This window comes from Pagrus pagrus (assembly GCF_965226575.1).
Source record: "Pagrus pagrus genome assembly, chromosome: 15".
Classification (NCBI taxonomy): domain Eukaryota; kingdom Metazoa; phylum Chordata; class Actinopteri; order Spariformes; family Sparidae; genus Pagrus; species Pagrus pagrus.
This window is the reverse complement of record NC_140199.1, coordinates 12,296,697-12,324,681: the sequence shown is the minus strand read 5'-3', so window position 1 is coordinate 12,324,681 and position 27,985 is coordinate 12,296,697. Positions and strand designations below refer to the sequence as shown.

General features: G+C 42.7%; 1 protein-coding gene across 2 annotated transcripts; it reads right to left on the bottom strand.

The window, feature by feature from the left end:
- Nucleotides 1-30: 30 nt before the first annotated feature.
- On the bottom strand, nucleotides 31-27,896 carry LOC311270878 (uncharacterized protein). 2 transcript variants are annotated; one of them, XM_084376097.1, is made up of 4 exons: nucleotides 27,186-27,896; nucleotides 24,892-25,942; nucleotides 5,636-5,693; nucleotides 31-3,865 (listed from the first exon to the last, which is right to left on the bottom strand). In XM_084376097.1, exons 1-4 carry the CDS (start codon nucleotides 27,417-27,419, stop codon nucleotides 3,850-3,852), a joined length of 1,359 nt encoding a protein of 452 aa, XP_084232223.1. In that variant the 5' UTR covers nucleotides 27,420-27,896; the 3' UTR covers nucleotides 31-3,849. The 2 variants fall into 2 exon arrangements, 1 of the variants encoding a protein (XP_084232223.1); XR_014624310.1 differs by having other exon boundaries at nucleotides 3,836-3,865; nucleotides 24,881-25,942.
- Between the last annotated feature and the right edge of the window lie 89 nt (nucleotides 27,897-27,985).

The window sequence follows — 27,985 nt, the reverse complement described above, 5'->3', positions numbered from 1 at the left end:
TAGATACAATGAATACTCACTGCAAAGGAGTCGTTTTTACATAAAGACACTTTATTAGCTTATACATACATCTCTGGTTATAATAATTAGTTATATAATACCAAGAAGTCAAAAATAATAACTGTAGGTATATATTTATAAAACTACGCAGATAAACTACTCTTGACCTTTAAAAACATAAATGTCTTTGATAATATATTATTGTACTTATCTTGTTCATCTGTCACCAATTCTAATTAAAAAAAAAACTCACAGGGTGAAGAGGTTATAGACTATGGATTAAGGATAAATGTGTATGTGTATGTGTGTATATTATTGTGACCCACTGTGTGTGTGCACAGAGTAAAATGTCATATTTCCTGCACACCTGAGCATCCTGTTTTATTAGGGACAACACATCTTGATGATTTCATCTGGAGGTGAGAATCCTGCAGCGGCTCTGAGCTTTTAAAGAGAAAGTGAACATTCTGGCATAAATTACCCGACGTACTTTGGTTCAGACAGACATCCTCTAATGCTAATCCTGCTGAAGCACAGCAAAAACCTCAAGTTCTGTTTTGCTAGGTCATTTCGTCATTTCGTGTTAAATCTTGACCTTGAATCGGGTCTATGCTTTCAGCAAATTTCACTTTGCCTCTGTTCGGAAGTTTGGAAGGCGTGTGTTTGTGAAAGCATGTGCTGATCAAATCCAACATGTCTTTACTTAATCCATCATAAATAACTTTAGGTATGTTTTAAACTCAAACGATGATTCTACTTCTAACAACGAGCACATTTATGCAACCGATAGCTCAAGTGAAGGTAGGTCTGAATGACTTTTCATATCAAAATTTGATGGGGAAGACTATCATTTTTATAAATTAAATGTTATCAATGTCTTAAAAAACTGTAGCAGGTGACAGTTTAAGCAGGCAGCTGTTCATTTTTTTGCTAGCGTCTTTGACATCTACCCAGCAGCGACATCTCTGATCAGCTGCTAGTATGGGGTAAACTCAAGCTGTCATTTTATTTAGTCTGTGGCCCAACAGGTTAATTAGGTCTCCAACCTAATGTTGGTGAAAGTGTTCTAATTGTTGAGATATGACTACATGAAATAGGCATTTTAGATTCATTAGATGTAAGCACTTTGAAATAACATATGAAAAAAATCAATTGTATGTAAGCTTATACATGATGCACAGGTATCAGGTATATATCTGCCAGCCCTTAATGTTCACTCTCCCTATTTAGTATATAATCAGAATCGACCATTCTCTCCGTTCGAGGTACGTGAATGAAAACACTGTCTGATTTAATGAGCTTTCAAACTACATCATATCACACCTCCCTACCATGCAAAGATAAAATGTTGCTCAAGGCCTGTTGTCCACGTCTAGATACCCAGGATTGCGGATTAAGACAAGCGCACACACACAGCACCATATATATGACTGAACGCTGACACAAGGTTTAGAAGGCTATAACACTGTCGGTATAGGAACGGACCCTGACACAAAGCTAAACAGGAGCAGAGAATTAGCTAACCCTTTTTTTCCCGCTAAACAAGAACATTCAGATTCCCCCCGTACATCCCTATATGTTCTCTGTGTAACCCTTTCTGTTGTAGCACCCTGGGTAAACGCCTCGTGACTACACAGGAGCAACATTTCACACAGAAGCTGCGCATACTTTCATATATGGCAACTGGAACTTGTTTGCAAGCGGTGCTGGTAACTGCTGTGTCAAACTGACTGTATGCTCAATGAAAAAAACTGTGTGTTCGACAGAGGTCTTCAAAATGTAATTTGTCTTTATTACAACCTGACTTTAAGTGTTGTAGCTTTGAGTGTAATTACTATCAGTAATAGTAACATTGTATTATGTAACTTGTATAACAAATTTAGGGCTGCAACTAAGTTACGTTTTAATTTCCATTAATTGACCAATTGTTGTTGCTCTGGTGAAGTAGACTGCTCCCAAAAAGTCTGATGGGATAAGAAACACAAGTGGTCAGTGAGGTTTTAGAGGTTAGGTGGTGCTCCTCATGTCAGGCTGAGCCAGGAGCATCTGTGACCATTCAAATGGTTTTTCTGTAGGACAGGATGATGAGGTGAAAGGCCTTGTTCAAATAGCATGAAGAGCCTTTCATCTGCGCCTGGTTATTCAATGAGCTCATTACAGCTTTTTCTTTTTTTAATCTATGATCCGCTAATAAAGTGGTGCCAAAATGTGTTCAGGTCTAGTTGCAACCCTTTATCATGCCACACTTTGTAATAGACTCACCAGTCCACCATTTCCCTTTTTGCATTTGGCCTTTCCCACCAATCAAACCAACACTGTGTCTGTGGTCAAGGGAGCAATAGCAAACATGCAACGTGAGGTTACATTTTCAAAATAAAGGCACCGACACTACTTGATGAGGTTCTTCTGCCCACTGCTGGTACTGCACCTCAGTGCATGCCTGTGCTTTTTGCGCCAAGACAAAGCAAGCAGTCAGACCTCACACGCCGACCTCTAGTAGATTAGCGGGTCTATTACACGCTTTGGCAAGAGACTGGGCTCCTAGTTGTTTTGCCAGTTTTCACAATAAAAGCCAGTGGGAAACTTTTAAGGTGATGTAAGAATCTGTGTTTTCAGACAGTCAGCTGACTGACAACAATCAGTAATACTAGAAGATTAAGAAACCAGTTAAGTTTCTGTCATTCAACTGATCGAATTGTTGCAGCACTCGGTGGAAATTAAAAAAAAGGGAAGTAGGAGTGAAACTTAATTATAAACCTTAACTAGAGATTCAAATACAAATAAATTAACTGAGAGCTGAAAACAGCAAGACTTTAAAAAGCATTGGCTTGTGCTCAGTTGCTGGCACAACCACAAGTTGAGCAGCTGGAGAACATCATGGGTTAGCTCTGGTCAACCTTGCTACCAATTGCGGGTCAATGCAGGTTATCCCTGTTTGTAAACATAGTTTCATGGGCAGTAAGGGATAACTATCAACATTTGGGGAGCACTCAAAGTAGTTTAGATAATCTTGTTAATCTGACAAGTTTAAGACTTGTCTGTCCGTCTGACCTCTTGTGTTTCTTGCCCTTATGGACTTTGTTGTCATATTCCCAGATCTCAGCAGTTACTTTGGTGAGCACGTCACCACAAATGATAGAAAAACGACTAAAGCTACAAAGAATAAGACCCAAGTTGTAATAAAACAGAACTGTGTTTTAAATAACTCAGAAAACTCTTTAGCTCTCTTGGATAGTTAGTAGCTCCTTTTGTGCTTTAATTCCAGGTCCACGATGACTTTGTAAAAGCAGTTAACATCATCACACGTTGGTAATAAGTTTTAAAATGATCACTGGCATTGTGATTGCGAAACGTTCTGTAACCTCCAGTGTTAGCGTGAGAAGTTACTCCTCCGTGTACAGCTTCTGTCATCCACAAGGTCTCTGTCTTTCCAAAGAGGTAGGACTATTTTGTTGGCAACACAAAGATTCTCGGCTGTCTTTTTTTATATTTTTTTCCTCTCTTTAATTTGGCAATGCAGGGATGAGCCTCTGCCCGTCCGAACAACGACAGTCAAGTCTTTTCTGGTGGTCCACAGGAAATGCATAGCAGCAGGAGCAGCAGCAGCAGCAGCAGACAGGGCAGAGAGAGTGTTCAAGTGTTTCCAGTGTTTCTCCTCTGTGACGCCTTGTTTCTGCTCCTTCGCCCTTCACTGCTTGATTTTGAATTTCATGATAATTTGTCCATACATAAATGCATCGATCCACTCCTTTCTCCTTCCCGTCCGTTCATCCTGCTAATAAGCCTCCTTCTCTCTCTCTCTAGGGTGTGTGTTGTCACAGCAGCATCTGATCAAGAGGCATGTCATGGTCAGGAGGAATCAAAGCTGAAAGACAAAAAAGGAAACAATTACCCCACATGGATGCATGTCTGTGAGTGTGTGTGTGTGTGTGTGTGTGTGTGTTTTAAAATGTGTGTGTGGAGCCTGTGCTCAGCAGAATGTAAGGATCCTGCCTCTCCAGGAAAAGATGGAGGCTGATTTATTCCACCATTAAGACCTGCTTCATCATTAAATATTAACCCAGCGCCATCACTCACCCTGCGGCCAGTGCATTAAAGCAAGGGTCACAACAGGGTGACCTCCCATTTGCGCACACCACACACACAATTTGCCTTTTTTTTTCCTATACAGCAAGCTACCTTCACTTGAAACTGCTCCATGTGTCAGAACTGTAGCTACCACAGAGGACACTGAGGTCATGTCCTCAGTGGTTTATCTGAATTTTGGGTTAATAACCTCAAGACGAGTTCACATTCTGCAGCTGAACATGTATTATGGGGAGTCCCTTAAAAAGATTTTTCCTCAAATAGCTTCTTGCTTTGATGGTTTTGCCAAATTTAGGATATGTTTGTGCTCTTTGTGATTTGATTCTGATTTTTGGTGTGGCTCAGCTGGGAAAAAGGTTATATCATGTGTGCAGGCTTGGGTAATAACGGAATACATGGGGCAGCACATCACCAGAATGAGCACTGACTGCTGCTATCTGTAGCTGCTGTTAGCTCGTTAGCCCAGTTAGCCGTGCAGGTAGTGGTTCGGACTGGGAGCAGGGAGCGGTTGTATGAAAAAGGATGCGCTGGGGCTGCCTGGTTAGCACGCTAACTTCAGTAGATATGTATGTAACACATTAATGTATCTGAAATGACTTCAAAGCTCTTATTCATTTGCATTCTGTTGATAATTGTCGTTGATTCTTGAGTGTTTTAACAAAAATTCTTACATATTGCACCTTTTTAATATATCAACATCCAAAAATGTTAGATTTAAGTTGCCACTTGCTAAAACTACTTTGTTTTATGCCGTATTTTCTATCAAGGTTGGCATCATCATCATCTTGCCAGCAGAGCTCAACAGCTCTAAACATGCGACTCGTTACAAGACATACTGTATATGTAACGAGTTGCACACTTACAGTCCTCTCATTCATTCATTCATTCATTGCATGCGCGAGGTCCGAGGGGCTGCATCTGACCTGTACACTCAAAACAAGTAATCAGGCTACGAGTTACACCACAGGGACAGCAGAAGGAGGAGCAACTGTTCGAGTTCTGAGTCACAAATTATTAATCTATATGAATCTAAAACGTGATGTGCCCAAACGTTTGCCCACAGAGGGAGTGTAACCGAGGACAGTCTGTTAGGAGTTCCTGCTCTGATATTTTCAGTTACAAAAATATTCACGGCGGGAAATACATTGTAACAGTTACACTGCACAGCACTGCTGCAGTCATGCTGTCTGTCACCGCCTACACAAAAGTGGCCCGTGCCAGCCTTTGCGCATGGCTCACAGAAGATCGCATCGGAGCAGTGAATATGTTTGTGTATATGTGATACACAAGTCAGTCTCTCCTGGGTCTCTGTGCTGCTAACGATTTTGTAATGACAAGATTTCTATATTCTTTTGCTCTCTGTGCTGGACCTTCATACATCAGAGTCTCTGCACAACACATGAGATACAGGTAGAGAGTCGTGTGTCCAGTGATTATTACCAAAATGTTACAGTGACCTCATTTTTCACCTCTTCTTTATAGTGTTAGCAGCTTAGTGGTGACACAAGTGTTTGTCTGCATGCATGTGAGCGTGTGCATGTTGACTCACCTTTCCCAAAGGTTTACAGTCCGACAGGAGTTGGTGCAGCAGCCAGCAGAGATCAGAGCTGCAAAAAGAAAGAAGAAGAAAGAGTGAATAATCAAATCAATGGCAGCGGTCACTGTCACTTGTGATTGAGTGTTTTGCGTGTGACTCTCATCCACCGGCAGACACAAACACGCACGCTCCTCTCTCCTCACTCTGAACTGCTGCTTCGCTGACACACTCTCTCTTCTCTTTCTGTCAATCCACTTTTGATTCCTGTCACGGATGGGCAGCCACTGCCAGCACTTCCTGTTACCCATCATCCTCTCTTGTCTTTTCTTTCTGTGACAGTTACCACAGATCTGTCAGAGTGTTTGAATCTGTTCTGGCTGCAAAAAAGTCTTAAAATTCTTACGCATTCAGGTAAGAGAGGAGTATCACTTTCAGTCACGGACCAGCTTCCTGTATGCAATAAGTATAAGAATGAATTGTCACAGAGAACATGTTCATCTACTATGCTGACGAGGTAAAGCAGATGCTTGTTTTCCCTCCTGCCTCCAGTTGTGATCCTGTCTGTATCTCAGCAGCACAGTTGCAGCTGAATGATGTGGCAGTTTGGTAGGAACAGAGCCAGCCACAGCAAATATTGTAACTGTCTAACACACACATAATTACACCGATTAGAGAAAAAAGAAGCTGTAATCTATTTCGCTCGTGAATTCTGCTGTTTCAATGCCAGCAGCTCTTTTTGTTGTAGCAACAGAGGCCGTTTTTGAAACAAGGATTCCAGCTTGGTTTGACGAGAGGAGGTGATTTCTTATTATCTGTCAAACAGACCGGTCGGTGTTTTACCCATCAGCCAAGCATGCCTCTCTCTGTCCATGTGCTGAGCATGAATGTTGATTTGATTTGCACAAATGCTGGTGTTCACGCTGTCTCTCAGCAGGGGTCTTTATCTGTTTTCAGTGATCTACTCAGGCCTGTATATGAATACACCTGCATTGTGTTCAGCTTGTTTTTTTTTTTGTTTTTTGTTTTTTTCAATTCACCTTGGTTACAGTATTAGATCACTGGTGGTTTCAACTTACAGGATTTTGGCAGTTGGCTCTTAAAAAAACAGAGAGAGAGAACAGCTAAGAGAAATGCTGCTGGACAGTAAGAAATGAAGAGATTGTCCTAAATAATTGAGACTGAACAGATGAGTAAGTCTTCATAAACTCAAGCTCTTATCACGATAAATATATATATATACTGTATATCATCGATCTATTGCCCAGAAAATACGCCTGCCATTTGTATGTCACAGGTGTTCTAGCATTAGTCAAAGCTAAACAGTGTATGTGGAATATTCATATTCATCACACCCACGTCAGAATGACCGAAACCCAGCGTGTCAGTGATTACCGGGGGGAGATTGTGTTTGGACTGCAGCGGACACACGCTGCTGCAGAACCAGCCGTTTCCGCCAGTTTAGCACAGCGAAGCTAGAGGCGTGCTGTACATGTTGTACAACTCCAAGTGAGCATGTGGCAGAGCAGCTGTGGAGAGGAAGAGAGGCTGACCACTGACTGTGGTCATTTATCAACCCTCAAACACAGCTTAACCAGTCCGTGCGTGTGTGTGTACGTGTGTGTGTGTGCGCGTGTGAAGATGATGAATATTCTAATTAAAGAGCGAACGCTGACAGTTCTCTGGATCAACCTGTGTTACTCCACTTATCTGTCTCAAACATTCGTACTGCCCTCGCTCTCATGTTGACCTGCTTACTCCTGTAGTTGCGTCTCAGTGGTCCAAGCTGTCAGACGCACACACACGCACACAAACACACACAGAAGGACAGGCCTCTGGGCTGGTTCACAGCTGTGTGCTCTGCTTCGCTTCAATGCACCTCACTGTGTGTGTCAGAGAGAGTGATGAACGGAGGAAGGAGGGGATGGAGGAAGAGAGAGGGAGTGTGTCAGGGAGGAAGCGAGGGAAGGAGAGTGCGTGTGTGTTAGTTTTCCGGGCGTTTGTTCTGTAATTTCATTTTTGTTTTGTTAGGAAAATACGAAAAAAAAACAAGAACAGGATCTCTTTGCATGAGAGAACTGGCCTTCTGTTCAATATGAAAGGGTACGCACACACACACACACACACACAACCACAAATGGGGGTTGGGGGCTGAGCGAACAAAGTCTAATTTCTGTTGTGCACAATTATGACTACCCACGCTGCTACACAAACACACACACACACTCACAAACACAAACACACAAGGTGAATATGCTGCATCTATTTGAATACATAACACGTGAAGCAGGCTTGGAGCCGACACCTGGACACTTGTATTTTTCATGTGTGTGCGTCTACAAAGGGATTAAAAAAAAGTGTGTAAGTGTGGTGTGCGTTTGCGTGTGATGGTCAGTGGACTTGAATATGTGCTCCATGAATATGCAAAATGATCCTGCGTTGAAATAATAGGAAAAAAGGGTCTTCAAAGATGAATTGCCTGGGAAGCAGCTGTTGGCCTAGTTAGCAGACCTGTCCTTAACACAGGACCTCTGATCAAACACGCAAAGCCTCACATTACACAATCTCATGCACGCTCACACACATTTACACACACACAGCCTGTGCAAGATCAAGGCCAAGCAAGCTGCCAGCTTCAGACGAACTTTGCCAGAGACCTTTGCTGACAGCCCCGACCATCTCACCAGTGTGTGTGTTATCGTGCACATATGTGTGCTTGCATTTGTTCATCTGCATCCATGTGTGTGCGTACGTTCTCGATTTTGCTGTACTGTAGCATCCCAGAATCCAGCAGGCCCTCGGGTCAACACTTAATGGCTTTCCTGCCAGATATTGCGAGGCTCCACCACCTTCTTGACCCACTTGCTCATAAAAAAAGAGCCCCCATATGACCCGTCATACAGTAAATCTGCAGCAGGCAAGACTTTTATGTATAAAATCATTGGTTCAATCAGCCGACATCATGAATGCGGGGCTGTAAAAGAGAAAAGAGTCCTGTTCAGCTAATTGAGATGATGTAGATTCCTTCTGTATGGCCTGATTCATTCTGGTGTCAAGCTTGGCTACTGCTGCTAGAGCTATTCCACCCACAGGACCTGACGAATCAAATCTACATGCAATATATGAGTCAATAACTACCGGTGTGCTAAACTATCTAACTTTGTCTGCTGTTTGGTGCTGGACAGGTCAGGAACTGCAGACTCAGATGGTAATTCTCTGTGGGTTCATCACTACTGGAGACACCTTTAAGATTAAACATAGCCATTTGATCAATTGTTAATATAACAATATGGATTATTGCAACTTTAAGTATAAGGTTGGTTAAGTTTGGTTTGCAAACTGTAAAATGTTGTATTAGATCCAGGTTGGAGTCGTTGATGTTAGGTAATTCCTCAGTGAGGTTAACAATCTGCTATGACACCAGCAAGGTGTTAACATCTTAGCCTGTAACTAAACAGAGACTTGTGAAAAAACATGTTTGACAGCTGATTTTGCAGTTACCTAGCAACAAGAAAAGGACACCTCCAGGCTTGGGCTCTCATTTTCAAGCTTACTTGCTGCACCTTGTTTACTGGGCCCTTTGTGTGTTAATTTTTCCTACTGACTTTGTGAGCTCAATTTAGAAAAAAAACGACTTGGTTGCGTCTGCCTTCATTATAGAAAACCCATAATTAGGTACATGTGTTAAACAGGCCCCATTTGAATGCAGCTCAACCATCTGTGCCCAACGCTGCTGCACTGACGCACCTAAAAACAAGAGAGCTGACTGACAGCGGGAACAGGAAATGAAAAGTGTGTGGATTACTCCGCGACACATCCCTGTTTCACAGCTTTGCCACTTCAGCCAGGATCCAATCACACCTCTAGAATATCCTGACACAATGCAGCGTTAAAAGCCTGGAGAATAAACTGCACTCACACATACTGCACACACACACAATCATACACAGATGCATTTACCCGGTCTCCGCCTGTCTCTGCGACACAGGGAGCAGATGCAGGTGTTTTTAACCCTTTGATGTCAAAGGAAAGATGAGTACGAGTACAGTTATACACAAAGGACAGGCTATGTCATCAACATAATCCACTATGTAGTATAATATTCAAGATTACTACATACAAATGTGTACTTTCTTATTGTCACTGTTCTGAGGTGGTAATTAACTGGTAAGTTCCTTTTCTCAGGTGGAAGCCTATCTTGTGATTTTTCAGATTTACTGCCAGTGTTGGGCAAGTAACTTTCAAACTGCAATACATTACATATTACTAGTTACCTTCATTTTAAAGTAATATATTAAGTTAGAATATTACTGTCTGCGTACAGTAATATATTACTTTTTACACTACTTTTTAGTTACTTTCAACAAAATGCCCAAATAACCTTAAAAGAACATTTAAATAGCCAAGATCTTTTTAAATAAACGAGAGGCCTTGGACACAAGGATGAGCAGGCAGACAAAGGATCAAAGTCTGATATATTATGAGATAGGAATACATAGTTTAAATTGTAGGCTTAGTCATATGAAACACGACAGAACTATACCTTCCATAATGTCGCCTATAATGACGTGACAAGACAAAAATCTCTTTTCCAAGACTATTTAAACTGAAAAGCAATGCATAGTTTTTACTCCTCCAATCTATTTTGTGAAAATATCTTAATCGTTGCTTGCTTCTTTAAAATGCGAACCGACCTGAACTCGGGACTCCTAGGTCTGTTATGTTATCTATTATTAAAGGGGTTGTGCCCTCAATATGTGTCATGGATTTTGATTTGGTAGTGAAGAGGAAGTGAGAGTCTCAGGTTATAGTTTATTTTCATTATGGTGAAGAACAAAGACAAATAATTAACAGAAATCCATGTGGAAGCCATACATGCACACATGCTTCTTTCAAATATGAAATAGTGCAACATTACTGGCTTTATCTGTTATTTATCAATATTTCTCTACGCCTGTGGATACAGCCTTAAACAAAAGACCGGTTCTTTAATGACCGCACTCCCACACATCGAGAGAACTCTACAGTGAAATAAGCGGACGACACCTTCGACATCGGCTGCATTATAAAACAGCGACAAGAGTTCATATCGGGAGGAAATCAACAATCTTACAAAGGCGTGCACAGAGAACGATCTACTGCTCGACATCAGCAAAAAAAGAAACAGACCCTGACCCCCTTCTTTCCTCAGGTTGTGAGACTCCTCATTTTTTAAACACTCCATTTAAAAAATAGATGTGGCACAAAGGACTCAAAGTTTTGTTCTTTTTAAAAATGACAATAAATTACCTTGTAAACGCTTAAAAAAAGAAGAGTACTGGAATAAGGACAAAGGGAGTGCGATGGGATGGGGCAAAAAGGGTTCAGAAGAGAGAAAGAAGTACGGGAAGAGGAAGGAGGGAGCGAGGGATGTGCATGCTTCTTTTCGAGTTAGTCACAGCGGTCCTGAAAGACGCAGTGACCTTCAGCTTGGCACATTGCTGTTATGACACATCACCAAGGTAAATACTCACCGTTCTTCAAACACACACACACACACACACACACAGCCTGCGTCAGCCTGTCAACATGCGTCACACACATTGTTGAGCGTCCCACAGTCCCCTATTCAGCTCAAAAGTCTCAGCAGTGGAGAAAAAATGGAAGCTCAGACTTCTGCCACACACACATGCACTAACATATTGACACACGCACGCACACCGAATCTGATTTCCGGTTCTCTGTCAAACACACACGCAGACATACCAGTTGTCTCTTGCTGGGGGAACAGATTGCGGGCACTAAGCTGGCACTGAGGGTCATGAATGTCTGTTCCAACCTCCCCACGGGGAATTCACACTGAGATAAGAGCCAGTGAACTCTCCCTTTGTTCTGCCATACGAGAACTTTATCCTAGCAAACCGCTGCCGGATGAGGGAACACACACCCACATGGTGGAGATGAGATCAGATGTAGGTTTAATAATGCCCCTGGGGAAATTTCATCATTGCAGCAGCAGATTTTAAACTGTCAAATTATGGAATCAACAAATTGAAACTAGATAGGAATGGATAAACAAAGGAAGATAATTGGATATGACAATTCACACAACCTATTTTTCACGCCAGTGTGTCCAGTTCATGCATTACTTTACAGTCACTGTTATTTAATTGGTGTGATTCAAATACTTTTCTTCACACGCTATAATGACAAAACCAAAGCTCCTGAAGCGAGGTGGGCCTTATTGCTTCATTCATTTTCCAAAGTTCCTCTAAAGTAATTTTGGAGGATAGATGTTGTCTTGGAACATCAAATCATCCCCCGTTTAGATGCACTTCAGGGTGCTGCTAAAAATATTCATAAGAAACATAACTTTTCAAATATTGGCTAGAGCCTACACTTACCTCAACTGCAGACAGAAGAAGGTTTGTATTTGAAGGCCTTATTTCTGTTTTCCCTGCTTTAAAAATACGTTTCATCACATTCTTGTAGCTTCCTGTTTTCTGATCTAACACAGTTTTCATATTCTATTTATGCAGGCTCATCACTTTCTTCAGGGTTTCCTTATTGTCTTCTAATTCAGTATAATGTCCACAGCACCACTTTCATCAACACAGTAACAGAGTCAAGTAATACTCTTGCCCAGTTTCACACCAAAGCATGTAATAGACCTGCCAACTAACCAGAGGACAGCGTATGAGTGCGACAGTTTGCCTAGCCTAGGCACAACAGGTACATGTAAAGAGGCAGAATGTTTGTGGTGGAGGGTTGGGTTGGTCAGGACATTAAGACATGGGACTTTGTCCAGGGCGACCAGGGTTTATTGACTGTTCTAAGGAACCAGTTATTTTAAGCCAAACCATATTCTTTTCCTTAACTAAGTAGTTTATGTGCCTTTATTTTGAAAGTGTAACTGGACATTGAATGATTTTTCATGGGTAGAAGAGGCCAAAGTCAGCAGGGTGGACTGGACACAGTTTGGTATAATACCGGGTTGAATACTCACCACTGTTAACTAACAGAAACGCTGTTTTCATACACCAATGCTTGCAGCAGGCGACAGGCTGCACACCTGCAACTTCTCAGTGAGGAAACAACTCCTTTTCCCTCATTAACGTTATCGGGTTCTCTATTATGACTGAGTTTAAATCCAAAATATCGCCAAGTAGGAGCTTTTACTTTCCGCCTTGAAAAACAAATCCTCCACCATCGTCTTGTCAGTCAGCTCTCCTAACTCTCTCCGTGCTAAAAGTTTAATGAGGCTCTCGTTGTGCGGCTCTACTCCTACAAGATGACAAAACCAGCAGTGGCCACAAGCTAATTTGAATTTGAGACCCCTGGTGAGAAGCTGCATAATACTTAGCCTAAATTTGAGCATTTAAAAATGTTTAAATATTAAAAAGGAACATTCAAATTTTAACATTAAAAAGGATGAGGAATGAAATTCAAACAGGATTGTAGATAAAGATTGACAGCATTAGTATATATTGTTGACAAGGTAGCCCCAATTACAGAACTTGGCACGTGCCCACACGGTTTCGATGTGGACAGTGTAGACTGACCCAGCCAGCCACACAAAGAAAGCTAGCCACACTGGCTTTAGAATAAAGAAAATGACTTGTTAGAGAAAAGTTGTAACAAGAGACCAGAGAAGAGGGTCATGAAAGGTATACATCCATCCATCCGTTAACGAAACCCTCCTATTGTGTAAGGTAATGGAGGACTGGCTGAGAGGCAGCTCACCCTCTGATCCATATCTATCGCAAAACTGGATTCCTAGAACGTTGCTGCAGTTTTCAGTCAGCGATCGCAGAGGTGGGTATATTGGAGGATGTAAAGGTCAGGTTGAGCATCCTCGACAAAGTCGTCTTTCATTACAACATGATTCAGAGAAATCTTTATGATGGCAGGGGGACATGTTGTCTCAGAGCCACTTAAATAGATCTCCCATTGTTGGTGAATTAGGATCATTTGATTATGAAGGGATTTAGCTTGTGGCTCATTGTGATCATCCTCTTCAACCCACTAAAGCCTTTTTGATGGGGGCTCATCCTACAGATAAAACCCCACCCATTGAGCCTGGAATGCATTATGGGAGGAAGGTCAGAATCCTTATATTGTGAATTATTTTTATCTATTTTAGGGATTCTTCAACAAAATAAATCATATAAATAAAACATACTGCTGTTTTTCCATTACCAGTTATTATTATTTGCAATACTACGCTTCTAAAGTACACACTACATGGCTACATGTAGTTAAACAATGAAATAAAACCTGAGCAAATTGCCTGCTGCTGTGCAAGGCGACTGTCAGTGTTGTGGTAAGGAGGGACACTAATGAGAAAGAAAGATGGAGCCTCTTGTTTCAGAAATGTCGCTTGGTATTTTTCTCAAACTGAGTGAAACAGTAACATCTAGACAGAACACCATGTAAACAGACATACATGAACTGTATTAGCATATCTGTATGATAAAAAAGCACATGTACTCCTTGTACTGTATTCTAGTATTGTTTTTTCATCTTCAGTCCACTCCGGACAACACACAGAGTAATTACTATGTGAATAGTGTAGCTGATGCAAATTTCCACAGAAGGCAATGGAGCTGATGATGACATCATTTTTTTTTTATCATTTTAAAATTCGATTTTAAGATATTAGACCATAAACTCTGATGCACTGCCTTTGACTTAATACTCATCATAAACCATCTGGTCCAACTCATTCGGTATTCAGTTTTCTTTTCTTAAAGGCATGCTATGTGGTTTAACAACACAACAATACAAATAGCTTGCAGGAATGCCCCTCCTTTAAAATTCCAACTACAATTCAAACATTTGAACATCTATCCTATCTTATCTACCTGCTACTTTGTCTGTATGTTGCTGCAACTCTAAAATTCCCCTCTGTGGATCAATAAAGGATCATCTTATCTTATCTTAACACAAGGAGACCTCCTGCATGGCACAAACAGTTCCATTGTCAGACATTAATACAGCAGCTCAGATAAACTGCAGACAGCAGATTTCAGTGGGTATTTTCGGTTATTTTTGCAATAGTCTGGTGCTATTTGCATACATTTGTACCAGCACATCTGCCCTACGCAATTGTGGCTTGACAATGACACCATCACTCCAAACTGCAGATGAAACAGATACCTGCTGCCTTTCGATGGCTGTAAACAGAGATCAGGGAATCAGAGAACTCGTTAATCATCTGTAACCCTAACCCTAACCCTTAAAAAGGTTTGTTTGATTCAAAAGTAGTTTATATGGGTGTGCATAAACACACTAATGGGGATATTAAGTTCACTGAGCAGTCATCCTGCTCTGCCTGCCCAGGCAATACTGTTAATGCAGTCTCTCTGTTGCCACTGTAGCCCTTATGTGTGTCTCTTAATAAATGTAAAAATTGGGGCTAAAGTGGCAAAAGATGCATAGCCATAGCAGATGATTGCATATGCTGTGTAGTTTCTCTATAACCCCTTAAATACAACTACAAATCCCCCTTTAGTGGGAATATGTTCTTTATGTGGGTAAACTGACCCTTTAAAGCATCAGTTTTCATCTGGAAAAAGGTGACCTCTGCGTGTTGTAGAGGAAAAAGCATCCTACACAACCTACCTGTCAGTGATGGCTGTCCAACTGTCCGTGGTGTACCACTAATGTCTTCATCTGAATATGAAAATGACTCAGTAATTTTAAAATGCTACATGTGACATTTTAAATACTGGGGCTATATCTGTATAAGCAGTTCGAAGAGCATCTTCAAATGTTTGTACTCAGGTTTATTTTAGTGACAGTCCAAAAGCTGCAGGTATCCAGAGGTATGTGGCTTGTGTTTATTAATAGCAGCCGAAGCATAATACGTTATGTACTCCCTTGACAGAAGCTAGATGACTGACTGTGTGCATGTTCAGCCCGCCACGAAGATACTTTCTGCCCATGCACAGTAGTGTGTGCCCGGACCAGCTGAGCCCAACAAATACTGCAGCGATCCTACAAACATGCATGTTGGCCATCTGTTGCAGTCAACACCACCATACCTGACCCTTTTAAAGCAAACAAAAGCACCACTCCACACACATACACACACACACACACACACATCAGATCCAGATCCAGACAGGCCATTTTAGAGGACTCAGCCTGTTTAACTCTGGGTCCATCAGCAGATGAATGATGACAAAAGAGGCCTTTCTCATTTCCTAAATTGGCTGATACTGACTGGCTGTGATGTAAGAGCCACAAATCCTCTGAGCAATTTGCTACAGTTTAGATGATGTAATGTGATGACTGGTATCTCTTCATAAATCTGTACCTTTTGTTGACCTCACATTACCTATTGACTCAGGATAAGAGCTATGGTGCTTTACAGCTTTTGTGGGCAACAGACAGGAGTCAAACCAGTGACAGAGGCAGGAAGGGTAAGAAAGGATAGGAAAGTAATTACTGAAATATAAGATTCATAAGTGCAACCTTTTGTATGAATGTCCACAGAAATTGGGACTAACTTATTACAGTTTCTAAGAGACTGTAACAATGGTGAAGAGTAGGGGTGGGTGCCAATCGGTGCTAGTAGTCTCACAATTAGTGAAATGAAGATCACTTGAGTGCAATGAATGTGTCTCAAGTGATTGTCTTATAAAGACACCTGTGTCTGAATGTCCAATCACTGGTTAATCAGTATTCCTGACTACAATTACACCATGAAGAGAAAGAACACCCCAAGCAACTCTGTGAAAAGGTTATTGAAAAGTATAAGCCAGGGGATGGATACAAAAACATTTCCAAGTCACTGAACATCCTCCAGAGTTCAGTTAAATCCATCATTAAGAAATAGAAGGAATATGGCACATGTGTTAATCTGCTTAGAGCAGGCCATCCTCACAAACTAAGTGACCGTGCAAGAAGGAGACTGTGAAGGAATTTTCCTTCACAGTTCGTGACCTTCTTCTATGCTGTTTCTTTTAGCTGAGTGCAGCTGCCTTTGATAAGACTGAAGTAAACAAACCCCTCCATCCGTCCTTGGAGACATTTGTCTCTCACCAAGCAGCACATCTCAGACTAGGCTGATTATTCTGTCTGTGTACAGAATGCATGTGCGTCAACCCAAAGATAGCGTATAGCACACTCTTAAGTAAACATGGACATCCAGCAAAAGGTTAAATAGACTACTGATCAGAATGCTCTTCAGAATAGTAGTGGTTGGCACACTGTACCGGTCGCTATTATTCTCCTTGATCAAGCCTGTCAGCAAATACTGCATCAGGCCTCCTGGCATCTTCTTCATCACCACAAGGCCACCATCTCTACAGAATTTCCATCACAATGGGACTGTTTTCAAGATCCATGGCGCTATGGGAAACAACAATAACCTCTGAGCTATCTTCAAATCTCACTCACCTGAGAGTAGTAATGATGTTCTCCTCCAACGCTTTACAAGAAAACAAATAAGCGTATTCCCCAAAATGTTGAATGTTCACTTTAACAGCTTTTCATGTGTACAATTGAGTGTGAAACCATAAAGATGAACCATACACCCAAATTTACTTCAAACATCAAATCCTGTACACTTATCAACACAACATACTCTGCATATTAAAGGAAAGGCTGTTGAATGTAAATCAGGATTACTGCTCATAAAAGGAAATCTTTTAAAAGATTCAGTATATGGTGGCTGGACGAGGTGGATGGGAAATGTCAATATGTAGATGGACGAACACAGCACCTCATTGCCAGCTCCATGCCTCCCTCACACAGTCTCTGGAGAGCACAAATTACATTCCAGTTTGACACCGAAGCAGCTGAGGTTCACGTTAGGCACCGACACACACACACACACACACACACACAGAAACACACACCTCACAAATCACACTCATTTCAGTCTGGAGCAGACAAATTCAATTAGACCAGCGCTGCCTAAATGGGCTTATCTGAACAGTGGGAGCTTGTTACATGGAGCCCTTAAGCCCTGTGTGTGTGTGTGTGTGTATGTATGTATGTATGTGTGTGTGTGGGTGAGAGAGAGAGCGAGAGAGAGAGCTTTTAAACATGAAACCACAAAACCTGAACAGGCTTGAGGGCATGTTGTGTGTCAGATCTCCAGTGCTAATAGAAAACCATGAATGGAGAATGATTCTGTCCATTTAAACACCACGGCTAACCCACTTAACCTTTTATGGCAGTGTTATGGCTTCTTTTAAAGAGCTGTTGTGGTGCCGTTGTGGTTTCAGATGCAGGATTAATTTCCCGTAAGATGCTGAAAGGTCCCACAGTACTGCTCAGTTCTGACGGCTGCTGTAACACAAACACTTCAGATCTACATACACTTCGATGGGATAAACACATCAGCAATGTCATGTGATTTTCTGATCTTTACTCCCTTTATTTTCAAGTTTTACGCACTGCCTGTCTTAGCTTGGCTTGCCATATATCTTAATTTCCAGGCTGTTTTGGAGATTTTTTTCTACAGTTTTAAGCATTTTGAAATTGGGTTTTACTGCCTGCATGTCCACACGAACCACAAATAGTTGTGTATGAATGGATAGAGGAGAGTGTCACCCATCTAATGAGCACCCTGAGGTTTGGTACGGTACTTTCTACTCTGAGGAATACACGTTAGAATGTGTAAAAGTGTGTTCATGCTGCTGATGAGGACGCTAAGAGTGTGTGTATACTCGCCGTATGTGTGAGCACGTGCTTCAGCGTGTAACTGCATAATGTTTGGAGTGTGTGCGACTGTGTATGTTAACACGTGCATGTGTGGGTGCATGCAGACTTGCCACTGCATACTGGAGTCTGCTGCAGAGCCTAATGAGTTTTGCACTCTAATTCTTCCCATCTGATTCAGCAGCACAGCTCCACCCAGGGCTGGCAACAACACCAGCTGGGCTTCACCTCTCATAACCAAAGATGATACCTCATTAAGAGTCATTTTTCAGTCCGGTCCTCCAGTGGATACAGTAAGGGTGGGAATCACACAGTTCCCCGCTATTCGATGCAATTGATACCTTGCCCACGATAACGACAGTATCATGGTGCTGCAATTTTTGGAAATCAGTACATTACAAGACAATCACCTAACGTGCTTGATGCCTCTTTATCACACACATTGACTTGTCCATGTCCATGAGTGACATCATTCCAATGAAAAATTACCATAAACGGGCAAAAGGCTGAACTTGCAGCAGGCAGAACAGCTCTGAAAGTGAACATCTTTAGAGGAAGGATACAACTACGGCTCACAAAATTCTTTTCAAGCCACGTAAATGAAGTTTACAGAAGTTTACACCACAAGGGGTCATGAAGTAGTGACTCTGGCAAGTCAGATTGCAACTTCACACCTAATCTACAGACTTCTCCTATACGTTTGCTACGAGATAGTCACGGCCAGCCACGCGGAGCCATGCTGCGACTGTTTGAAATAGAAAGTAGCGAAATCTTGCAAAATGTGCAAAACTCTAGCTAACCTTCAAAAGCCTCAAAAGCGCTTATTATTATTCAAACTGCTATTGTGTCAGGTTGTTGTTTAGAACAACAACTGAGGTGTCACAAATAGAGAGGGGCATTGACTGAAGAAACAATAAAACTTTAAAAGGTTATGTTAAACAAAAGAGAAGGAGTTTCCCGGACAAACAAAGTGGATCAGTGATTTTTCAGAGGTACGAGCGTTATTAGCTCATTCAAGCTTCTATCTGGCTGTTGACTGAACGTGCTGCTGCTTTTCCCCACTCACTGGTCATAGTCAGTCCCGAGGGTTACAGCAACATGAGAGGACTCACTGCTTTTTGATTTGTGACATTTGTGAATCGATTCTGAATTAATGGCGATAAGAATCTAGACTCTTATGTGACTCTATTGTTTAACCCACCCATAAAATATTTGTATATATTTGTTGTTTCATATATATGTGCATAGGACAACGCCTTTTCAATCAAGGTAAACAGGCCACATTACTGTTCTCATCACAGTTTGCACGGACAGCTAATGTAGTTAGATCATCTACATATAATTAACATTTGACTGAAAATAACCTTTTTTGTGCATATTGTAATAGCTTGATTCTCGCGATGTAGACATTTTTAAACATCATGCAAATACATGCTTGAATTATTCAAATTTATTGGGTGATATCTTCCAGTTCAGTCACCACTACTTTCTCACTCACGACACAGCCCAGTGCTACTCTGGAGGTGGGAACTACATCAACACTTGTTGATGATGGTATTTTTAACTCTGCGATGGTTCCCAACTGGCATGAAAACACAGCAGTCACAGCACTTCTTCAAAACATGACTACACAAGACTACACAGTGCAGGAATTTTAATGGCCCGGTGCATGGGTCATTACTGAAAACTCAGTACTGTGACCCCTCTATTAAAAGCACTATCATCATTCAGTTGTGCAGTAATACTGTATATCCTGTGTCCTAAATCATATGGTGTAATACAGGGGTGTCTCATGAAAAGACATCTTCAACTCATGCCCGGTCAAACTTGTTGGGTTGTAAGAGTTCTGGAAACATCATGTATTGATACTCCCAGCACTACTATAAAAGGAGAAAATCACACGGGGCCTTTTCAATTATTTAGCACACCAAGGCAGCAGTGCAGAGAGAAGTTAATGACCTCAATTTGTAAAAGTGCTGGCCTTGGTGCAGGCTTAATGAATGAATGAATTACACTGGCTGTGTAGGAGGCAGCAACAAGAGGTGAAAGCTAATTTTTAAATCCATATTTTGATATTGTTTTTGATTAATCTGTGCAATCTGTGCATCACAAGTTCCTAAAACACAAGCTGACAACCTCATCTGGGGGGTTTCTGCTGATCTGCTGATTCTTTTTTGGTTTCAAAGTGAGGAAATTAATACCTGAGCTGCTCCATGAACTCTCCATTACCATGTCTGTGGTGTCCTCTGCTCAGACTCTTGCGTGAGGTGATAAGAGATCACGTCTGCCATCTTGTCTCTCTCCCTCCCACACACACATACGCCACATGCATGTTTTGTTTGATGCTTGAGCGTACTGTAATGTTGCTGAAGTTGGATAAATGCTATTTATTAACTGAAGTATTATTATATTTATTTAGTATTATTGATTCGTTTTTCTGATGATGAATAAATTCTATTATATTGTACAAAGCAGTTGTCTGTGATATTATATATGTGTATCGTGTTAACGGCTGGCTGTGATGGTCAGTGCTTGGATTCATTTCCTTCACTGGTCCTCCTTTATAAATAATTACATTTTAAAGCGAACACCCCTTTTTGAGACTGTTTTCCCATCTGGCTATTGGTCCTTTGTTTCCAGGGTGGTGCCCTGTGATTAAAAAATGTATATTAATCAATTCACTATTGTTTTTAATAATTGCTGTTGGCAATTATTTATTCCTAATAACCAAACCTGCCCTACCAGTGTACCCAACCATGACACAGAAAACCTTCTACTGAGAGCATATAGTGTGTTGCAAATGGCCTTTTGATGTATACGCATGCATCATCTCAGCTTATGCTACAGTACATCCAGCCACTATTGTTTCAGGTAACAGCTGAGTCAGGGATCCTGCAAGGTACAAAGCCATTTCCCATGGCCTCAGCTGTAATATAGAGCGCTTCCACTCAGCACTATATAAATCATTACTGCTGCTGGACTTCCATAGTACAGCAGCGACAAGCTCATGTTCCAGCAAACAGCATCAGATACAGACAGTCTGTGATGCAGCGGGAAATACAAAAACACGTCAACTCTCACCTCTAACTTGGAGCCTCGAGGCTTAGTACAGTAGGAACAAAGAGTTTCAAGGGTGTTAAGAACATTATATCGCTCCAGTTGCTATGCTACGCAAAGCCATCTTGCAAGTTAACCTGATTATGTTGTAGCACCAAATAGCATGTCCAAGTCACTACAGTTATAATGTCTATATCTGTAGAATATGTCACAGACATGAAGAGAACAGGTGAAGGGACTTTTTTTTTCTCTCCTTTTCTTCCCTCCATCTCTTTCTCCCTCCCACTTTCTCGCTTTTTCAGCGGGGGTAGAGGAAGATCAAAGTCATCGTTTTCATTGATAATTCTCAAAAAGCAACTCCATGTTATAAGATAGGGCGGGCATAGCCTCGCTGCAGCAGCAACACTTACTGTGCGGACACACATACACACACACACTCACCAACACAGCCATCAGGCACCACATCAGCAGGCAGGGTGCTACACAGGTAACACAGTGAGTTGAATAGCTAATGGGATGTAAGATGATCACTTGTATTTAGAGGGACAGTGTAGGCTACTTCTAGATTTTTTTCATTTAATTTATTCTAAAATTAAGGTGTCAGCAGCCAGCGGACGTCAATGACACTATACAGGCTATAGCGCATTCATTTAGAACAGAGAACAGCCAATCAAAAGAGAGTACTCACCCAGGCCATGTTGTAACAGTAGTTAATGCCAAAAGCTCTGTCTCGGTTTTTAGCTTTGACTTCGGTATTACTTGATAATTAATTAATAGCAGTCCTCTGCCAGAGGATCCCATGCTGCATTCAGGCTCATAGGGGGTTATTAATTTGGTGATATAACAACTGAATGATTTTATTCAGCTGCTGGTCAAAGTAAAATTTGTTATCAAAGATAAAAAAAAAGATTTCTAAACTGGGATTTGATGCAACTGGACAGAGAACCGAAGTGAGGTGTGTGCTGGAGGGGTCGGGATCCATGATAGCGGCTTCTGATTTCTCTGTGTTTAGCCGAAGAAAGTTTGAGAGCCAGTTTTTTACATCCGTGAGACAGGATTGTATGTTTGCTGTGTCACTGTAATCAAATGAGAAATAAAGCTGGGAGTCATCTGCATAAAAATGGAAAGTAATGTTATTGTATCTGTATACTGTGTATTTAAATAGCGCTCACTACATTCAGCTGTAGCACCATGGTGATCCGCTACATATAGTAATCATCAGTTCATTGTTACAGCAGGAGGCCCAACAGTTTTCTCTTCTGTGCTTTTACTTTGCTGCCAGAAGCTGAAGATAACCACCAACCTTTACTTTATTTAATGTCAAGGCAGTGGTAAGCCTTCAACTGTGAGACAAATACAGGAGATAATTACAATGCGAGCCTGCTTTGATGAACAAGGCAACTGGAAAACCGCCCCTCGCCAAGAAAAAGTCAAGCAATTACAGTTAGAATTCAACAACTCCTCCCTCATGTACCTGTCCTGTAGACAGAGGGCCAGCAACCTGACCCCATGCTATTCATCTCTTTTACAGAGTTCGATATACTTTGTAGAATCTAAGACAAGGAGCACTGAAGCTGTTCTCGAGCCTTGTAGCCAAACCCTCTTCCTATTATGTGGATGTATTGTGCTACAGTACAACCAGCAGCTGGTTGATGAATGTTTGACTCCTACTGGTGCATGCTGGTTTCCCTCTAGGGTTCTGCTGTGTAATAGTTCCTTTAAGCATTTCCCAGACCTAATGCAAAAAAAGCATTACTCATGAACAAGCGATGATCACACACACACAAGAAAAACCTGCATGAACAAGGAAAGACATAGAGCCGGCTCTTACAGAGGTAAGGGATGTCCCGAACACCTTAAATACTAAACACCTTATAAACACAGAATGTCATTTCTATCAACCTGACTGCAGCAGCGATCCGCAGAGGGGACCGTCATGGTCGGTTGTTCATGTTCTGTAATGTTGACAGCCAACTGGAGCTGGAACGGAAATGTACTTCATGAACATAACATTACTGAGAGGAGAGGGGAGGGGAAGAAGAGAGAACACCAAAATCTCTGTTGAGTAATGATTTCATTGAGAGGTTGACCTGAATTCAAACACACAGACACACATCCTTGATTGTGCCGTTGTTCTCTGTGTAGAATAAGGGCATCTGGCTGTTTGGGGCAAATAAATACTTGCTGGTAACGCAAATAAACACAAATGCAGTCAAACTTGCATGAGTAACGACTTGATCTTTTCGTTTCAACTTGAAATGGTCCCACACTTTTTTCCGCCCCTTGTCTTCTCTTTGCCCATCGCAAATTATTCTATTTACTTGAGTAATCGTTTCAGCCCTAAATGTAAGTACACAACTCAAAAATGTTCTTGTCGTTTTCAGGCAATTTAAAGCAGAAATCTCACTTATTATATCTTTAAAGCCTCTTGTTTGATAACAGCCCCCAAAACCCTCTTAAAGTAAATTGTGTTCCACGGTTAGAAGAGATGGGTGAAGTGAACCGAGGCAGTCCCTGAACACAACACATTAATTCAGTCACACTCGTCACACTCAAAGTAAACACTCAGAAACACATAAACAGAGAGAAACGTCTACACCAAAAACACCACGGGGGAGTCCTTTGGAATATTTAATGCCAGAAAAAATTAAGTCAAGCTTAAAAGCCGAGCGAATGTATTTCATGTGTTGTTTCAAAGCACGTGCGGCCTCTGCTGTCAAATAGCAGCCTTTTATGGTGTGCATTTGGGAAGAGATCGGCTTGAATATTTCAGAAGAGTTGAGCAACTGTCAAATGTGAGCTAATCAAAATGAGTGGACAGCTTTGAGGCAGCTCTTACACACAACAACACACTCTCTTTGTACGCACATGTTTAAAACCACCTCACACGTGTGCTTTTAAACACTGTCGCTCTCTGCTTTCACTTCCGGAGTGGATGTGTGTGCATCTTCGCCCTGAAAACACCTCGAGGGTACCAGTGTAAGCCACACGCCCTGGAGACTGGGTTGCATCACTCACACTCCTTACAAGCACACGCAAATGAGAACACATCTCCCTCACTGTTGCCACAGCCGGTGCATCCACAAGAGCTCTGTGTGTGTGTTTATGAATGTCCGTGACTGTACGTCTGGCTCCCATCTTGGTCTAAGCTTAGTTGAGCTCTTGAAACTTTGTGTGGACATACGTAACCTTGGGTTTCCCCACGTGCAATACATCAAGGTCATCAAAGCACAGAAAAAATCCCCAGCCGAGAGAAGACTGGTGGCTGCAGCTCGTAGCTTAGCTTAGCACAAAAAAGGAACAGCTAGCCTGGCTCGGTTCGTCTACATGCACCTCTGACTTTCAATTGCCTTGTGACTGTCGCTATGAAATCGGCACCACAGTATGGTGATGGTATCAAATTAGCAGAAAAGTATGTCGTGAGAGTCCTAATGCAAGAGAGCAATAATGTGCAATAAACAGTCTCATATCCATCATCTCAAAGCCAGATCACTGATGTTATTATGGGCCATGAATGGGTTATGAATTGAAAAACAAGATAAGAGTTACCCTGTGCCTACCGTTGTACAGACTCTGGTGGTGGGGGGCTATTTCCTCTCCCGCTGGCCTCCTCTGACCCCCGTCCCTGTCAGGGGAGCCACTGCAATACCTCCCCTTGCTGTGCTCTATCCCGGGACTGTACTGATAGTGATGGTGGTGCCGTATAGACTCTGGACTACCCACGATCACCCTCGCTTTCCTCATGTGCTCTGGTGTCCCCATCGCTGCCTGCTTGGCCTCGGGACTCCCACAGCATATCCCCCCACTGTGAACCGGCCGGTGTCTCTGACTCAGCTCTGGGCTGGACTTGGCTGAGCCCTTCCCAGAGCCTGGTGATGCCTGCCCTGACATCAATAGCTGTTTCTGGGCTAGTAGGTCAGAGCTGCAGGGTTTGGGGTGGGAGTCACATGGTAGCCTGGTGGGAGACTTGTGTTTCTCTAGGCTGTGTCCCCGAAGGTCTCGGGGGTCCAGGTTGGTGAGAGACCCCCCACGGGGGCGGCAGGACTGAGGGAAGGTGTGGTACTCTGGTGTGGAGCTGTGCCTCCTTCCTGTGGATTCACAAATGTCTCCGGGTCTTGAACCAGATCCAGGGCTGGCGCTGGAGCCCAGGAGAGGGGGTTTGAGGTGGGGGTTATCTGGGCTATCTGTACTCCCTGCACTGGAGGTGCTGCTGCCATCTCCGACGTCCCGCAGCAGGCCAGGTGCCGGGACACTTCCACCCTGAGACAAGCTGCTCTGACTGTCGATGGAGCTCCTGCGACCAAGGCCTCCCTGCCCGCCCACACCTCCACCTCCTCCCCCTCCAGCCACAGCCACAACCCTCTCCTCCTCCAGCATGAGGCACACCTCCTTGAGCTCCAGGTTCTCCCGGATCACCTCCACTTGCCTCTGCTCCAGCTCCTTCAGCTTCTGCAGGTAGATGGCCACCTCCTTCCTCATCAGGCCGGCGCTGTAGCGGCCCAGACGCTGCCACTCCCGCGACACCCGCTTCCCCTTCTGCCGGTCGTCATCTAGGAAGCAGCACAGGTCTCGCAGCTCCTGGTTGTCCTCCTGCAGCTTCTGGTTCACATCCTGAACACACACACAGCAGAGCAGCACAGTGAGGCGTTGCAACCACATTCCTCCTGAGATAGATCATGTAGTTATTTGAAGTGAGAGGAATGTTCCCATCATGCAGTTGTGTTTTGAGATGAACTCAATTGTGAGTATTGGACAGTAAATGTAATATATTAGGCTTTTGGACTGTTAAACGGTCAAAACAAACCATTGCCGATTCATTTCTGGTGATCAACTAATTGATTATTTGACTCATAATTTGGCTCTAAGTCAGTTGCAGCTTTGACTATCATGGAAAGGTTCATTTTAATTCGAAAAGTGAAACTTTTCATATATTCCAGATTCATTACACTTCAAGTTAAATGTTTTTAAGCCCGTTTAGTTTTCATTTTGATTATTACGGCTTACAGCTCAGGAAAATCAAAAATCCATTATCTCAAAAATATTAGAATATTACATAAGACCAATCAAAAACAGGATTTATAATACAGAAATGGCGACCTTTCTGAAAAGTACGTTCAATGCACCAATGCAGTGTGGCATGGAGGCGATCAGCCTGTGGCACTGCTGAGGTGTTATGGAAGCCCTCTTGACAAAACCCCATAGAGTCTCTATGGGGCTCATGTCAGGCAAGTTGACTGGTCAATCAAGCACAGTAATCCCATGGTCAGCAAACCAGTTACTAGTGCTGCTGGGAAAGGATATCAGCATCTCCAAACAGCATGGAGATGCGGATTTCCTTTTCCAGCACTAGCAGCTGGTACATTTCACTTTATGAATAATGAATCTGGAATATATGAAAGTTTCACTTTTTTAATTCAATTATGGAGAAAAATGAACTTTTCCATGATATTCTAATATTTTTATTTGCACCTGTGTGTCATGAAGCTGGGAATATTATTAACACAATCAACGTTTCATCTATCCATGTCTACCTGATGACTCCACCAGCGAATATTTCCATATTTTGGGACAAAATTGGCGAAATATCAGCATTTTTAAGCCATTTAATCTTAATTACATTTGATATATGATGAATATATTGCATCTATCATTCTGCACTCTGTATATCCCATATTCAACAGGTTTAATTAGTTTATAACATTTATTATTTAGTGACCATTTTGCCCTTCACTGACAGTATGTAACTGTGGCCATATCTCACACAGGTCCAGATCAGCCTGTTCAGTGTGGCCTACACACCGGTATAAAACGCCCGACACCCGGCTACAACCTGGCTCCCAGGGGCCCCTCTCACCTTCAAACTACGTATCTCGTTCAGGTGCTGCTGGAGTCTCCGGTTCACCTCCCGCATTAGGTTGCCGTGCTCCACGATGACGCCCCTCTTCTCCGTCTCTGCCCTCCGCAGCCGCCGCACCAGCTCCTCTTTGCCCCACTTCAGCAGCTCCTCGTCGTGCACTTTGGAGATGTCCTCCGCAGGACTCTCTGCGCTTTTGGACAGCTGTGGCTGATGCTGTGCGCCCTTCTCCATCCTTTAAATCTCCAAGCGGAGGCTGGCAGGAAAAAAAAAAAGTACTGTGTTTGCTGAATTTTCTGAGAGCAAGACACCAAACCGAGCCCCAGAATACACCCGGAACAACTCTGATCCAAACGCTACTCGGGTTCCCCCCACCACCCCCTCTTATGTCCGCGGGATTACATCGCTTTCATTTCGGCTGTGCCTCTCTCCCACGCCCATGCTGCGGCTCCGTTATCCGCCCGGTGCTCTGCTGCTGTATCCCTGCTGTTAGAGCATCGCTTTGCGTGCCGCTGCGTCTTCGGCTGCGCCTTTGGACGACTTGGCGGGGCGGTTGCTCTCCAGGTGCATGCCTGCCGCTTTGCGCACTCCCGCTGCTCAGTGCGCACTACCGCTGTCCGACCGGCGATGAGGAGGACAGGAGGAGGGGAGAGACTGCAAGGAGAGGCTGCAGGTGCATAGCCGGAGAGCCAGGATGCTGAGGTGTAGAGACTCTCTGTGCTCCCGATCAGCAGCTCCACTGACGCCTCTTTGTCTTGTTACGCCATCTGCTGCACATGTGAGGCATCAGACACTACTGC